Source organism: Mesocricetus auratus, unplaced genomic scaffold, assembly GCF_017639785.1.
Source record: "Mesocricetus auratus isolate SY011 unplaced genomic scaffold, BCM_Maur_2.0 Super-Scaffold_100055, whole genome shotgun sequence".
In the NCBI taxonomy this organism is placed as follows: domain Eukaryota; kingdom Metazoa; phylum Chordata; class Mammalia; order Rodentia; family Cricetidae; genus Mesocricetus; species Mesocricetus auratus.
In genome coordinates this window covers 1,170,352-1,187,536 of record NW_024429232.1, presented here as the reverse complement: position 1 = coordinate 1,187,536, position 17,185 = coordinate 1,170,352, and the positions used below count along the sequence as shown (strand labels likewise).

Below are 17,185 nucleotides of genomic sequence, written 5' to 3'. Positions count from 1 at the left end.
TTAATCCTAGCTGCTCTGATTGTGCTCAGATAAAATCTCAAAGTAGTTTTAATTTGCACTTTCCTGATGGCTAAGGATGGTGAATACTTTAAAGATATTTGTAGGTGTTTCTGAGGGCTGTCTGTCCAGTTCCACAGCCCACTGTTTAATTGGGTGGTTTGTTTTCATGTTTATCTTTTAGTTCCCTGTGTATTCTAGGCACTAATCCTCTGCTGGTGTACAGCTGGCAAAACTTTCCCCATTTTCCAGGCTGCCTCTTGAGTTGATGGAGTTTCCTTTGCAGCAGCCTTTTAATTTCATGAGTCCCACTTGAGGATTGTTGGTCCTGTTTTCTGTGCAACTAGAAATCGATTCAGAAAACCCTTATCTGAGCATGTATGCTGAAGTGTACTCCCCATGCACTCTAATAGAACATTGAGATCTTTGATATATTTGGAATTGATTTCTATGCAAGGGGAGAGAGAAGGACCAAGTTTCATTATTGCTCACATAGATATCCAGTTTTCCAACACCATTTGTTGAAGGTGCTGTCTTTCTCCAATATGTATTTTGGTTATGCTAGTCCCTCTAAGACACTTTTGGGCATCTTGATTTTGACATGTTGTGTGTCTAGGTCACTGTTCTATTGCTGGGGAGAGTCACCATGGCTAAGGCATTTTTTGGTGGCTAGTTTACAGTTTTAGAGGGTTAGTTCATGATTATCAAGGTGGGATGGTGGGAAGCAGACATTCATAGTGCTGGAGACCCAAAGGCAGCAGGCAGAGAGACAGAGAGAGAGAGAGACAGAGACAGAGACAGAGAGACAGAGAGAGAGAGAGAGAGAGAGAGAGAGAGAGAGAGAGAGAGAGAGAGAGAGAGAGAGAGAGAGAGAGAGATGCACCTGGGCATGGACTTTGAAGCCTGAAAACTCATCCCCAGCAATATACCTCTTCTAATAAGGGCACACCTACTCTAAGACAGACACACTTCCTAATCCTTCCTAAACAGTCCCAGTAATTGGGGATCAAGTATTCAAGTATATGAGCCTACTCATTAAATGAGCATTCTCATTAAAACCACCGCAGTGTGTTTCTATTTATATTCAGTTAAGAGGATTTTAAGACTGTCCCTTGTTTCATCTGGAGGTGGATGTGTCTTATGGATGTAGATGTTTATGTATGTGCCCATGGGAGTGTGTATGTCACGTGTGTGCCTTGTACGTTTCTTGTCTGTGTATGTGTCTATGGGTGTGTGTCTTGTGAGTGTGTTTGAATGCCCATGAGCATATGTGTGTCTTGTGTATATGTGAGTACATTCTAGAATGGTCATTTGTCTTCTGGGTGTGCACAGGAAATCTACTTAACTTTGGACACTTAGGGACTTTAAACTCTGATGTTATGGATTCCTATTTTAATATTGTTATTGTTAGAGAATGTAGTCTGATGGGGAAGTCCTGTGTATATGTCGATAAAGCACTGTTGGCCAATAGGGAAGCAAGACAGGTAGGACTAGGAGTCTAGGAGGATTCTGGGAAATGTAGTGAGGGAGCAGTAGCCATGTGATTCCCGGTAAGAGGGGACACAAGTCTGTATTCTTGGAAAGATAAGACCTTATAAAAATATATATTGGTGATTATGGGTCAATAATTAAGTCAGAGCTAGCCAATGAGAAACAATAGCAAACGGCCAACAGCTTTGTAATTAATGTAGTGTCCTGCATGTTATTTGGGGCTTCAGACAGCTCGGCAGGGCCCAGGCGGCAGGTGGGGAAAACAACACATTACAGAACTCTATATGATTTCAGTCCTTTAAAATTTGCTGAGACTTGTTTATTGCAGTATGTATGGTGTATCTCAGTAAATTTCCCCAAAGTGCTGAGAAGCATCTGGATTCTCCAGCGATGGCTCTAGTGGTCTATAGATATCAATTTGCACAGTAGGTTTGCAGCTTCATCAACCCCTTTTATGTTCTTATTGGTTTTCAATATTTTAACAAAAGGATGTTGCTGTGTGTCAGTGGCGCATGCCTTTAATCCCAGCACTTGGGAGGCAGAGGCAGGCGGATCTCTGTGAGTTCCAGGCCAGCCTGGTCTACAGAGCGGGTTCCAGCCTCTAAAACAATACAGAGAAACCCTCCCATCACCGTCTCCTGAGTACCAGAGTTACAGGTGTACTCATTCTGTTTTTTTTTTTAAAGATTTTATTTTTATTTATGTGTGCATCTGTAAAAGTGTATGTCATAGGTGTATAGTACCTGTGTACAAGTCAGAAGAGGGCATTGGATTCTCTGGACTTGGAATTACAGGTGGTGTGAACCACCTTACATGGATGCTAGGAGTCTAAATTCTGGCCCTTGTGGCACCTTCCCAATCCCTCCTCAGTGTGCTTTTTACATGTAACTCATTCTCTATGTCTTTATCTGTAAGTTGTTTGTATATCCTAAGCATTGTGAACAAGGGGTGGGTGTCCTGGAGAGGTATTGATTTTATCCCTGAAGGTTGTCTGCACAGGTAAGGATGCCATGTGGATGTGACTATGGTTTCTTTAAGAGGCATCATGTTGTTTGCTGTGGTACTGTGCCAGCTGGAGGCCCATTGGCAACGCAGTCAGGTTCACTCTTCTCTCTACCCTTACCGTATCACCGTGTTGAAGCACAAGCTATGTTCCTGTGACTCAGATGTGGGATTCAGGCTGTGTCGGCCACATTGATACTGTTTCTTTTTCCCTAGGCTTGTTTCCCCCTTAGACTTGGGGAACAGATGTATGTCTTTCTTTTTCTAGTTGCTTGGATTCCTTAGCTGACTTAATGCAGACACAACTGTTTCAGGGTATTACTTAGAAAGAACAAGAATTAGCTGTGAAACCATGATGCACTGGTCTTCATGCCAGCATCGACTGTGGCAATGCCCTATGGCCCAAGAACTGTTTACCATCAAGAGTCTGGTGATTACATTTTCTCCTTTTATAAGGAATGTTATAAATTTACAATTATGTAACAGCTAGTTTTCATTAAAAATGTTCTTTTGTTTGTATGAATTCTTTAATTTCTGGCGTGGAGAAATAGCTCTCAAGGGCATTAGGTGCTCCTCATTTGAGTGGCATCATTGTTGAAACTCCTGATCAAAACAAGATGAGATATATTGATTTTTTTGAGTAAGATAAATTAAGGCATTATGAGCTCCCACTCCTCATTATGGGCTGTGAGTTAGGATTTATCATGATTTCCTGAAGCTTGGCTCACGTGGCAGATGCCAGGAGACACTAGCGTTTTGAGCTCTCCTCTCCATGTTGTAGCCTCATAGGGTACCTATGGTCAGGCCTCACCTGTTAGTTCCCTTTTGGGACTTGAGAAGGCTATCTCCCTTCCCCAGGTCCTCAAGACCTTATACTTCCTTAAAGGCTCCAATTTCTGACATGGTTGTTTTTCATATGGTTTCCCACACATGTGTTCTGGGAGACACTCCATAGCAGTGTCTAAAAGGGAAGTATATGTGACAGGACGCCACCAGTCCTCGAATGGTAGCTGTGCTAGGCTGTAGCCAGGGGCACCCGTGGATATTGGGGTCCCCCATAGGAAGCCCCCGCCCCAGGAAAATGCTGATCTGAAGCAAACAGCAGGAACTCTGATGGAAAGGTTCAGTGAGTGACACACCCTGGATCACCAGCAAAGGGCATTTGTGCTGTCGTGTGCTGGGACATGTTGGGCATCAAAGGGAGACTGTCCCTTCTCCACCCGAGTAGCATCTGCCCAGAGTGGCACAGAGCTGGCTGGTACTGAGTTCCTAAGCCGGGCTTTGTTCCCAACTCGGGGCAAATGAGGTGATCTACTTGGTGTCCTTGAGCCCTTTGGAAGACTGTAAGTTGTAGGTTATTTGATATTTTAAGGGACTTTTTACTTTTTAAAGCTTATTTCTATTCCTGACTCTGTGTGCGCGCCACGTGTATATGGGTGTCAGTGGAGTCCAGAAGAGGGCGTTGGATCCTCTGGGGCTGGAGTTACAGGTGGTTGTGAGCCACCTGCCCTGGATGCTGGAAGATCAGCCAGTGCTCTAAAACACCTCGCCATCTCTCTAGTCCTAGAGACTTTGTCACTTGGGGGAAAATTAAAAAGTTATCCTTGTCATGTCTGCTTCCCACAAGAACATCTGGCTGGGGTTCTAACAGGGAAGTCCAGTCCAGGCCTGGACTTTTAGGACTCATGGTCCCTAGCTTGATGGCACAATTTCTGCCTGTCCTTTTGTGTTTCTCCAAGTGCAGCTACAGGACAGTGATGCTGAAGGTGTGCCCAGTGCCAGTGTCTGCAGGCTGTCACCCTGTCCTCAGGGAGTTTGCATACTTTGTTAAAAAGGAGTCACTGCTTTTACTTTAGGGCAGCTAGACTCTGTAGGAGGCATGCTTCCTGGCAGAGGTGAACAGTGCCTGGGGAAGGATGGGTTCTTGACTTGAACCCATTCTTATTGGGCATCCCTTCTGACTGACTGTCTCTGGTGTTTTTAATAGGAGAAACTTTCTCTAGAAGGCGTGAGCTCCCTTATCCCCTGCCTCCCCCCTTCTCTTAAGCCTTTAAAACACTGTAGTGAGGACCCCATGGTGTAGGGTCAAAGGCAGGGCCTGTGGCAAGCTGCTTCCTCCTCTCACCAGACTTTTTCATGTGTAGTGTTGGGAAGGAGCCATCTGTGCTGTTGGGGAGCCTTTCGTGGCTAAAATCCAAACATGAGATGTGTGGCGTGTGCCTGTGTGTGTGCGTGCGTGTGTAGCAGTGGTTGCAGCAAACAGGTTTACCTTGTAAAATTCACTAGTAGCTTCAGAGACTTTGTGGCTGTTTGCTCCCATGTCTGTCAAACGGACACCCTGCTGTGCAGGCTCTGTAGGGACTGGTCCCTAAGTGGTGCTCATTACTTAGTAACAGCTGAGAAATAGTGTTCAAAAAGGCAAAGAGCTTTGGCCCTGCCTGTTGGCTCTATGGCTGTTGGTCAGGTTGTTTTTCCCTGGTGCTGGTCACATCCTAGAGGACCATAGCTCAGCTCCTTCCATATCCACAGGGCCTCCAGGATGGCAGCTGCTGGTGTGTCTCATGGAATGGCGCTGTCACTGTCACTGTTCCTTTTATGTCTGATGGAAGCCTTCCTTGCGGACTGGCCTGGATTGTTCCGGATCAAACCGAAAAAAAAAAGTTGTTCACTTCTACTTTGTCCATTGAACCCACATTCTGTTTTGTTTTCTCCTCAGAAAAGAAAGATGTGACTCAAAGCCTGGAGAACTATACAGCCAAGTGTCCCGGGACAATGGAGCCCATTACCCTTCCAGATGGCCTCACGCTGCCTCCTGTACCCTTTACCAAGCTTCCCATTGTCAGGTGAGGCAGTAGGAAGGGTGTGGGATGATGTTCTGCTTCTGTTGCTGGCCCTCTGGCTCATGACTTCATTTAAAAAATGTCATCCTTTGTTTTTGAGAATCCCATACATGCATGCAGTGAAATATGAAAACATCTATCTCCTCCCCATTTCCATCTCCATTTCTCCCCATATCCCTCCCAATCCCTACCCCACCCACCCCCATTTTCATGACTCTTGACCGACCTACTTAGGCTTGACCTTAGCTCTCAGAAGTGACAGTAGCTTCCAGAACTGAGAGTGGTATTGTCCTGCAGCTGCTGTGGTCCATGCCTATTATGTAAGAGAGCTGCGGACAGGTTGATTTCTTTACAGGATGGAAAGCAACTAGACCTGGTCAGTGTGGGCTGACTCCCTCTCCTGGGTCTGCTGCTGGCTATTTGGGAACTGAGATGGTTTCTCCCCTCCCTCCCTCCCTCCCTCCCTCCCTCCCTCCCTCCCTCCCTCCCTCCCTCCCTCCCTCCCTCCCTCCCTCCCTCCCTCCCTCCCTCCCTTGTGGCTGCAGTCAGTGCCCCTCCCTGCTTGGGGATATCCAGGCCATGCGCTGCAGTACCAGCATGAAGCAGGTGCTGTGGGCTTTGGAGGAACTTGTGAATCTCAGAACGATTTGTTTGAGGGCTGAAAGGAAGCAGTTACAATGTGGCATTTTTCTGTGGAGCAGAGGTGTGTAGTGCTAGGGTCCCCCACTGGTGTCTTGGGCACACGTTTCATCTCTTGGCACTTGCATCCCTGAGCCTTGCTGTGGAGGGGCCTGGGCTCCCCTCACAGCCCTACAGTGTTCTGGGGTAGTATCACCCACCCCTCTCTGGGGTCAGCTGCCTGTTACTGATTGAGACTTGAGTGAAGAGCATGTGGGGCTGTTCTTCAGACACGTTGCTTTTCTGCTCTCCTCTCGGAGGCCGTTTTAGCTGCCAGATGGAATTACGGGTGCAGCGCTGGGTGTCACAGGAAGGCTGGCTAGACACAGAAGCCCTGGCAAGCCATGTCTCAGTCCACCCTTCTCCATTTCTTTCCCCTCCTTTCCCCTCCCTCCCTCCTTCCTCCCTCCCTCCTTTCTCCCTCTCCCTTTCCTTTAGTTTTCTTCTTTTAAATTGGAGACAGGGTCTCATGTACCCCAGGCTGGCCCCAAACATGCTATATAGGCAAGGATGACATTGAATTCTCTATTATTTTGCCTGTACCTCCCAAGTGGTAGGATTACAAGTTAACTTTCTAGCAAGACATGGTGGTGCACATCTTTAATTCCAGCACTCGGGAGGCAGAGACAGGTGGATCCCTGAGTTTGAGGCCAGCCTGGTCTACATAGTACGTTTTAGGACAGTAAGGTCTACACAGAGAAACACTGTGTTAAAAAACCCCAAAACAAAACAAAGCAAAATAACAACAACCCACCCCCCCAAAAAACTGTTAACTTCCTTTTCTGTAATGTTGGGGGTCAAATTCAGAACTTTATACATAATGTAGAGAATTACTCTTCTACTTAGCCCCATTCCTAGCAGAAGACAGTGAAAGGACTCTGGGGCTTCCTTAGTCCAAATTCCCACGCCCTAATGGGGCTATGTCTCTGCTAGGAGCATCTCATCTGTAGGCCTGGGGCAGGGGTGTGTTGTTTTTCATCCTTGACAGGAGCTGGAAAGAACGGGTCTCTCCTGAGCTTTTCTTTTTTTATTCATTTATTTTTTACATTCCATTCCCAGTTCCCCCTTCCTCCTTCCCTCCCACTCCCTCTGCTCCCCCATCTGCTCCATGGAGAGGGTAAGGTCTCCCCTAGAAAGTCTACTAAGTCTATCCCATCATCTAGTTGAGGGAGGACCAAAGCACCTCCCCACCCCCACACCCCTGTGTCTAGGCTGGGCAAGGTGTCTCTCCATATAGAATGGTCGCCCCTAAGTCAGTTTGTACGTTAGATCTTGGACCCACTGCCAGTGACCTCATATATTGTCCCAGCTGCACCATTGTCACCTATACTAAGGGAGTCTAGTTCTGGTCTTATTCAGGTTCCCCATTTGTCAGACCTGAGTCAGTGACCTCTCTCTAGATTGGGTCAACTGATTCTGTGGGTTTCCCCATCATGGTCTTGACTCCTTTGTTCATATTTTTGCTCCTCCCTCACTTCGATTGGACTCCAGGAGCTCAGCCCAATGGTTAGTTGTGGATTTCTGCATCTGCTTCCATCTGTTTCTGGAAGAGGGTTCTGGCTTCTCTGAGGTTATTCTCCTGGTCTTTTCTATGAGTAAGATTTAAAGTGGAATATATTAGACTTGGAATTAAGGGCATGATTAAGGTTTCAAACCTAAAGGTTAGAAAACCTTCCTTCCTTCCTTCCTTCTTTCCTTCCTTCCTTTCTTTTTTCTCAAGGGTTTCTCTGTGTAACAACCCTGGCAGTCCTGGAACTCACTTTGTAGACCAGGCTAGCCTAAAACTCAGAGATCTGCCTGCCTCTGCCTCCCTCATGCCACCACAGCCTGGCTAGAAAAGCCTTTCTTAATCCTTCTGTATCTGCATTGTGACTTGGGTCATTTTTAAATTTAGAAAGCCATATATAATAGAATATACTGGACTCCTGGAGCTGCACCTGGGTGTCCCAGTGCTCAGCTCTTAAACCATTCAGGGAAGTCCTGACAGTCCTCCACAGACATGCTCACTGGCCAACCTGGTCTGGACAAACCTTCATCAAGATTCTTTTTTTTCCCCAGCAAATCTCTGTAGAGTCATGGACAGACCTTGTAGGTGGGGTTGTAGTCTCTTCTGAGCTCTCCGTCTCCACTTGATGACAAACAAAAGCTATGCACTGGGCCAACATGTTTCCATAGAAATGGGCTGAGGACTACTGGAGCATATACTACTGGTCCGCTGTTTGCCAGCGTGACCAAGTGCCAGAGACAAAGCATTTTAAGTAGGAAAGGTTTATTTTGCTTCATTGTTTTGGGTATCAGTTTAAGTTCCCTTGGCTCTGCCTGGCTCTGTTGTTTCTGGGCCTGTGGTTAAGTAGTGCATCACTGTGGAGGAGCATAGGGAAGAGAGCTGCTTACCCCCCTGGCAGCTGGGAAGCCGAGAGAGGTGGTGGGGCGGGGGTAGGGGGTGGAGAGGGTGGGGGTGAGGTTTGGGATGTCTTGGGACAACATACACACTTGAAGGACACATTGCCAGTGACTGTGTCCTTCACGCCGGTCCCAGCTCCCAGTAGGCACTGTGAACCCATCAGTGGGTTAACACACCAATGAGGCAGCGGCCTTTCTGAGCCCACAGCCTCTCTGCAGAGTCGCAACTTTAGCACATGGGCCTTTGGATGTTTCTATCCACCCATAGTAACCTGCACGTCCAAGGCAGACTTCGGAAGTAGTGGAAATGACCCCTGGAGATGGGGACAGGCTTGGAGGTGTGAACACGGACGACTGAAGCTCCCTGCTGTGCTGCACGATACGTTGTTTAAAATCAGCCCATGCTTCCAGGTTCTGGATATTAGAAGTAATGCTTCTATGAACATAGTGGAATGGACATCCTTGTGGTATGAATGCGCACCCTTTGGGTATATGCCTAAGAGCGGAATTGCTGGATCCTGAAGTAGACTGATTTCTATTTTCCTAAGAAACTGCCACACTGATTTATTTCCAAAATGGCTCTACAAGTTTGTACTCCCACCAGCAATGGAGGAGTGTTCCCCTTTCTCCAAATCCTCTCTAACATAAACTGGTGTTTTTGATTTTACCCATTCTGACAGATGGAAGATGGTATTGTTTTGATTTGCATTTCCCTGATGCCTACGGATGTTGAACAATTTCTTAAGTGCATATCAACCATGTTAGATTCCTCTATTGAGAATTCTCTATTTAGTTCTGTACCCAACTTTTTAATTAGATTATTTGGTGTTTTGGTGACTAGTTTCTTGAGTTCTTTGTATATTTTAGAAATCAGCCTTCTGGATGTGGGGTTTGTAAAGATCTTTTCCCATTCTGTGGGCTGCTGTTTTGTCTTGTTGACTGTGTCCTTTGCCTTACAGAGGCTTCTCAGTTTCAGGAGGTCCCATTTATTAGTTGTCAATCTTAGTGTCTGTGTTTCTGGTATTATGTTCAGGAAGCGGTTCATTGAAGGGTACTTCCCATTTTCTCTTCCAAGAGGTTCAGTGTGGCTGGATTTATGTTGAGGTCTTAGATCCATTTGTAATAGTCAGAACCTGGAAGCAACTTAGATGCCCCTCAACTGAAGAATGGATAAAGAAAATGTGGTACATTTACACAATGGAGTACTACTCAGCAGAAAAAACTATGTAATCTTGAAATTTGCAGGCAAATGGATGGAACTAGAAGAAACCATTCTGAGTGAGGTAACCCAGATTCAGAAAGACAAACATGAGCCTTTACCCAGTAGCTGATGGAATCAGAAGCAGAGATCCACAACTGAGCACTGAGCTGAACTCTTGGAATCCAGTTGTAGAGAGGGAGGGTTGATGAACAAAGGGGTCAAGATCATGCTGGGGAAGCCCACAGAAACAGCTGACCTGAACAATCAAGAACTCACAGATTCCGGTCTGACAGTTGGGAACCAGCATAGGATTGAACCAGGCCCACTGAATGTAGTTGTCTTGGGGGCCCTGGGCAGTCTATGGGGCCTCTGGCAGTGGAACCAGAATTTATCCCTAGTAAACAGATGGACTTTTGGAGTCCATTCCCTATGGAGGGATACTCAGCCTAGATTTGACAGACTTTGATGATCCTCTGTGGGAGGCCTTACCCTACCTGGGGAGTAGACAGGGGGTTGGTAGGGGACATGGGAGGGAAAGGGAGCTAGGATTGGTATGTAAAATAAAATTGTTTTTAATTTAAATAAAAATTTATAAAAAAAGAATAAAAAAATCAGCCCATACCAGTGATTCAGATTTTAGAGGTTCTGTATGGAATTGTTAGATACAAGGTAATTTTGTTGGAGATGCCTCAAAACTATGATTTCTTGTTTTTAGAATAGATGGTACATGCCTTTTCCCATTGAGTGCCTTCTTGGCTCTTGATGATAAAACCATTTTAGCAACTCACAGAAAGAGGAGTTGCCCACCTGGAGGCATGCGATAGGCATACCCCAATGTGGCTTCAAGTCATTATGATGCAGGTTGACAAAGCCAAACACATCCTTGTTTCCGTGTGATTCAGAATTCACTTGCCCACATGTGTACCCAGTGGTCAAGATGAGCAGGGCCCTGGCCACTTATGGGGTTCATTGATGGTCAGGAATGATGTCATCTTGGAATGATGTCAGTGCTTCAGTGCCTTTGGCTGCAGCAGAGGGTAGCCACTAAGGACCCAAGCATTCCTGCAGAACTCTGCAGGACTAAGATGAGTTGATCTCCTGGTCCTCCTGTCTCCACTTGCCAGTGCAAGAATTTTAGGCTCATACTGCCTAGCATGTTGTAGATTATTTGAGATAAGTTTGGTGTTGTGTTCAGAACTGTTTATAGTTAGCTGTCATCCAATGACAGGTATCTTCCTGAATTAGCTGATAGAGGCAGGTCTACACTGACAGAGACCTGCCCTCCCAAAAGAGTGACTTGGGAATGTTGAGCTTGAGCTCTGAACTGGAGCATGGGCCAGAAGCTCTGTGATAGCTGACCTATGTTTTCCCCTGACACAGGGAGGAGAATGAGAAGACAAGGGAAGAAGGACTCCATGAGTTCCCATGTCATCTTTCTCAAGCAGCTTTTTTGCAAACGCTGCCCTCGTTAGCATTCCACTGTGGTCCAACTTGATCCCTGCTAGCCACAGGACGCCAGGAAGACTCAGGATTCCGAAATGTTATGCCCAAACGGAATATACTGAGGCAACCCCATCCTGGACCCTTGGTCCCTCAGATTCTCTTTAGTCACAGCAGCTTCGTCTGCCAAATCCAATGTCCTTTGTTCAGCAGAGATTCAGGCTGAATAGGGCTTCAAGTCAGGTGCCTGGAAGGATGCTTTTTCTAGGGGACACATTTATAAAATGACATTTGATGGAAAAATGTTGAGTCATGAGTACACACTGTAATGAGTTAGAGGTCATTTTTCTTGCTGTCCGTGTCCTCAGAATTCTTGGACTTATGCTATAAACCAGCCATTTGTCTCTTTGAATGGAGGGTTTCTCAGAATTCTCATCTACACCCTATTTCCAGTAAGGCTGTGGCATGACACAGAAAGTGTTCCTTATTCTGAGAGCCCCGAGTTGCCCTACCCTCAGGTACACAGGCTTGGCCAGTCTGCCCAGTTCAGCATCCAACAGTGTGTTAATGCCAGCCTTGAAACAAGGTCTCCCACTGCTGTCCGGCATTGCCATTTTGTATCAGTTAGCCATTATCTGTTGGCAAATAAATAGTATCTTTAGATGGGGGAAGGATAAAAGGTTTTGCTGACCTACTGTGTGTACCAGGTGCCATAACAAGTGCCAACACGTTACCTCAAGCAGTCCCACAATGCCCTGCAAGAGATCTGTGGGCCACTCCCTTCTTTCCACCTGCGTTCAGAACGCTTGGCTTGTATCAGGCAAATAAAAAACTGTGGCAGGCATGTCTCAGGTGAGGCAGCTGTGTGAGCTGTTCCTAGCTGCAAGCCTCTTTCACAGGAGGGCCTAGGTCTGTAGCATGCAGACCACCCTGGGAGCTAGATCAAGAAGTGTATACAGGCTTCTGTTCTCAACTCCCCCCTCCCTGGTGGGTGGTGCAGGAGGACGGGGTCAGGTTGGGTCTGTCTTCCAAGGGGCATCCCTCCCTGGGAAAACTGGGGACCAGAGGAAACATACTTCTAGTGACATGTATTAGCGGAGTAGCTCTCCTTTGCTGACTTTATAAGCTAAAGCTGAGTGAAGCCATCAGCGTGTGTTGTCCCAATGGTAGGTAATGAGAGTCTTTCTGTCAACTTCAGGGTGAATCTCGGGCTGAGAGGGCACTAGCCTCAGGCAGGGTCCTTGTGGTGGTGGTGGGGGAGCATGTGAAGAACGGGTTCCTGCAGTCAGAAATGGCTGGTCACCACAGTGCTCAGCTTCAAAAGCTTTGGACACTGAGTGTGAAGTTCAGCTTTTGGGAGAGTATTTACTGCATTTACTGGGAGTGACAGGATCAAGTGCTGGACAAGGCTTTGGAACTCAGCCAGCTCACAGCTCGAACCAAAACACAACTGTGAGGCCATTCTGGTCCTAGATTGACAGTGTGATGGAGGAGTTCGTTCAGAGAAGGAATCGAGAGAATTAGCCTCATTTTCTAATACTGCCAACACATGGGTTGTTGTGGGTGGTGGATGTATCCCCTGCATGTGACCTGAACCCTGTCAGGGCCTGGGTGCTAAGTACTGTAGGGGCTCTTGTCATAGGGTGGGCTGGATTCCTCTAGGACAGTGGTTCTCAACCTGTGGGTCGTGATGCCCTTGGAGGCTGAATATCATACCTCCTGCAAATCAGATATTTACATTATTATTCATTGTGGAGGCAAAATTACAGTTATGAAGTTCAATGAAATATTTTTATGGCTGGGGGTCACCACAACAAGAGGAACTGTATTAAAGAGTCACAGCATTAGGAAGGTTGAGAACCACTGGTCTAGGAGTCCGTCCCTTCTGAGTGAGATCAGCTCTGTGTGGTAGCTCTTACTATTCAGTGTGGGTTGGGTTGTGCCTGAGACCTTACAATGTCTTACTGCATACAGCATGGTGTGCCCCATGTACTCAGCCTGGTGTGAGTAGGTGGTGTCCTAGGCACCATGATCATCTGGCTTTGCAGGACTGCCATGTTGGGTACCAGAAGCCCTGCTTCCACACAGGGCTATGTGTCTTCTTCTCACCCTTGAGTGGTGCTACATGTGTGACCTTCTCTTCCTGATCTTAGCCATCAGGCCAGTCTGGTCCCAGAGGACTCACAGTGCTACGGTTTAGAGCTGGTGTTTCTGCCACCGTCACTTCCCATTAATGGGACTGTGGGCTACACTTGGTCTCTCTTTTGTCCGTTCCTGGTCGATAGTGGGGAGATAATAGTAGCACTGGCGTGAAGGTGCTTTTGAGGTGTCTGAGTTGGTGCAAGGAGCAGCAGCACACACTGCGTGTACTCAGCTTCCAGCAGGTACCCATCTGTACTTGACTTGGATGACCTTGAGCATGATAGGTAGTACATTTTTATGAAAATACCTCTTTCAAAGAGACTGGAGCTTTTGCTTGACTTCACAGCTGAGTTAATGATATTCCTTGAGGTCACTTAAGACCGCTGCACTGCTGTGTAGCTTGGTTGTTTAACCCACCTTTAAGAGAACAGTGTAATAACCAACACTACTTGCTTTGGATTTTCTATGTAGCCAAACTTTACAACACAAGCGAATGCACAACTCTAATCTTGAGCTATGTTCCATGCTCCTGACTCAAAGCACTGTATGTGTATGTTGTGGTGTTCATCTGTTGAAAACAGACAACAGGTTAATAACAACCTTGTTCAACAAGTATCTGCCATGCATATTGAAAGCTACATGGATTTAACTCCATAGCCTGTTTGCAGTGCTCTGTGTGACTGGAGTCAGTTGGTGCCAATCATTTCTTTCTTTCTTTCTTTCTTTCTTTCTTTCTTTCTTTCTTTCTTTCTTTCTTTCTTTCTTTCTTTTTTACAAAACTCTGCTGACTATTTCTGCAAAGTATTCCCTCATTCTTTCCCCATGTGACACCTCCTATGTTGTCCAATAAATTCGGAGCAAAGAGCTTTGTTAGGGATGCAGGCAATAGGGCTGATCAACTCACACACCGGACAGACTACAGATGACAAGAACATGGGGAAAAGTGGAAAATTAAAACTTGTACTCATTCTTAGTCAAATTAATCTAAGGGGACCACTGAATTTTCTTTCCTTAATGCAACATTGCATCTCTTTGGTGCCTCTAAAGTTGTCTTTACTGCCTTTGACCGTGAGCATCGTGTGTGCACCTCCGCCATGTCGTCTTCTGACCCTGTGGATAGGCTCTGGCTTCTCCTTACTGTGGGCAGACATGATGGGAAGAGACAGCAGGGAGCAGAACAGTGGGCCCTGAGCAGGAACCTGGAGCTCCATCCTCACCTCAGCCCCACAGGCAAGGCTGACAGGCTCTTCATTTTGTAGAAGAAACCTGTAACTCGATAAAAAAATGACCCAGTGACTCATACTGGAGTTCAAACTTCAAACTGAATATCAGAAAAGCAAAGCAGCTGGCCACTAGCTTCTTTACATCTGCCTCAGGCTGAATGGGCTGATCCTGTCCCCAGGAGCTTTCACCAAAGCCTCAGACTGTAACCTCTCTTCAGCATGGCTGGAGACTGAGTACCTCTGTCTTCAGTGTGGCTGGAGAACAAATGCCTCTACTGAATATTTGATCCTATCTTTTATATCCCTCTAGTGCTGGAATTAAAGGTGTGAGCTATAATTCTTTTTTAGATTGATTCATCTTGTGTAGATCTGGGTGACCTTGGACTCACAGAGATCCAACTCTCTCTTAATCCTGAGTGCTAGGATTGAAGGTGTGTACCACCACTGCCTGATCTCTATAGCTGGAGGCTGACTTTGCTTTTCTGAATCCCCAGTCAAGCTCTAATAAGTCATAAATAATATATCACTACCAGAACCTTTGTGTTGGAGAAAGCTGTACTGCTTCCCGGCCTGGGGGAGGGACCTGGCCTTCCTGGCCTGCTGGGTGGGCATGTTTATTCTGCTGCCTGGTCCTGTGGAGTGGGGCTCTTCCCTTCATCTTTATTTTTTTAAAAATTTTTAAAATTTATTCTATGTGTCTTTTACATCTTTTATTATCTTTATCCCATTCATTTCCCCATCCCCTTGAATCTGCTCTCTGCCCCTGCACCCCTTCCCCCAAATAAAATAAAATTTAAGAGAAGAAAGGGGAAAAGGAAAACTCTCATCATGGATGCTGCGGTGTGACACAGTGAGTCGTGCAGTAACCCTTTTGTCCATGTATCTTTACATTCAACTTTCATTGCAGAGAGTCACTGGCGTGCTTGGGAGAACTGGCTGGTGCCCAGGCCCAGAGCCAAGACTATGACTTGGCCTGCCCCAGTATCCACCTCATCTGTGATTTGCTGGAGTATGTGAAGGGCCTGACCCACAGACCCAAAGCTGCAGGACCTCCACAACACAGGGCAGCAACAGGCCAACACTTTTCATTGTGGTCTGGCGTGAGTGTCCTAATGGCAAGTGCCTGCACTCTGTTTGCAATGATAGGTGCGTGAAGCTGCTGAGTCTCCCCACCAGCCTCCGGCCACAGAAGGTGAAAAGCTTGCTGGGGCAGACCATGTCCGCCAAGAGCCCCTTCATCTATTCGCCAATCATTGCGCACAGCCGTGGAGAGGAACGCAACAAGAAAATAGGTAGGCCACTGTCAGTGTCCTCAGGAGGACTGGGTTTCTGGTCAGTTCTCTGTGTGCATATGCTTGTGTTTGTGGACACACACTCCTGGGAATTCATCTCATGTGTTGCCTTAGACTGTCAGTTGCTCATTGATCTGATTTTTTAGAAACTTATTTCATGAAAGATGATTCATGGATGGTAAAGAAGCCATAAAGACCTGGGCTATCATATGGCAGAGATAGGGAGCATGTGTGTGTATCTACTGGTTACCATCCCTCTTACTGCACACTGGTCCTTGTCACTTCTTACAAAGGCTCTTCCTCCAAAGGTTGTAGTCATCCCAATGGTGACTAAAGTTGAACCTCACTCCATGTTGAACTCATTCCATGTCTAAATGATTACAATATTAGTACATTAAACACTTCGTTTTACAAGAGGCTTTGTGTTGGATGGGTTTGCTTAAGCATAGGTAGTATCCATCATGAACTCCATAGCGAGGCTAGGTAAGGCTGTGATATTTGATGGGCAGAGCATGTAACATGCATTTATGTTTTCTTGAGTTAGTGTCTCACCATGTAGCCTGGACTTACCTCAAGCTCACTATGTAGCCTAGGTTGGCTTTGGACTCCAAATCTCCCTGCTTCAGCCTTTGAAGTACCAGTGTTACAGGCATGCCTCAGCATTCCTGGCTACTTACGTGCTTTTTGATTTACTATATTTTCAACTACCAGTAGGTTTACTGGGATATAAGTTGAGGGCTGTCTATTTAAGACTACATACACTAGGTCTTTACCCCAGACACATTTTCCTATCCATTTCGTGCAGGTAGAGCACAAACACATGGGATGTGAAGATTAGGGTAAGATACAAGTAAGTTCTTTGATGTTATGGAGCTGTTTACAGCTGCCCCTGGTATTACTCACTAAGCCCTTGGGCTTTGGGGAAACCTAGGCAGGCATACAGTGGCTTTGCTTTGAGAGAGCAGGGTGGCCTGCCCTGGTTTGGCTCTGCATGTTATAAAACTGTTCCTTGTGAAAATGAGAGAGGAGGGAGAACTATAAAAGCCTGGGTTGGGTCCCCAGCAATGAATGTGCCAGGTATTGTCATGGACATTGGTGACCCCAGCTCTTAGGAGGAGGACACAGGAGGATCCGAATTTGAAGCCATCCTTGGCTACATAGTGAGTTTGAGGACGTCTTGGGCTGTATGAGAGCTTGTCTCAAAGACAGAGTGAGAGCAATTAAGAAGGAAGTAAAGCAAGAGATACGGACTAATGTCTGGCGAGAAGGCAGCTGATACTGAGTGCTGGCGAATGCTTGAGAATTTGCATTTGAGTCTTTGAAATTCCAACTTGGTCTTGGTTTTGAAAGTTAGCCTCTGGCCAGGCATGGTGGCCCACACCTTCAGTCCCAGCACTCAGGAGACAGAGGCAAGTGGATCTCTGAGTTCAAGGCCAGCCTGGTTTATAGAGCAAGTTTTAGGAGATTTCTCTTTCA

The 17,185-nt window shown here is 46.4% G+C and overlaps 1 protein-coding gene across 8 annotated transcripts in view; it reads left to right on the top strand.

Annotated features, from left to right (window-relative positions):
- The window catches only part of Trappc9 (trafficking protein particle complex subunit 9), a 456,271-nt gene that overhangs the window by 85,773 nt on the left and 353,313 nt on the right, over positions 1-17,185 (top strand). For all 8 annotated transcript variants that reach the window (XM_040736321.1, XM_040736319.1, XM_040736315.1 and 5 more), the window contains 2 exons: positions 5,207-5,333; positions 15,564-15,709. In XM_040736321.1, coding sequence (XP_040592255.1) covers positions 5,207-5,333; positions 15,564-15,709 — 273 coding nt within the window. The remainder of the gene's footprint in view (positions 1-5,206; positions 5,334-15,563; positions 15,710-17,185) is intronic.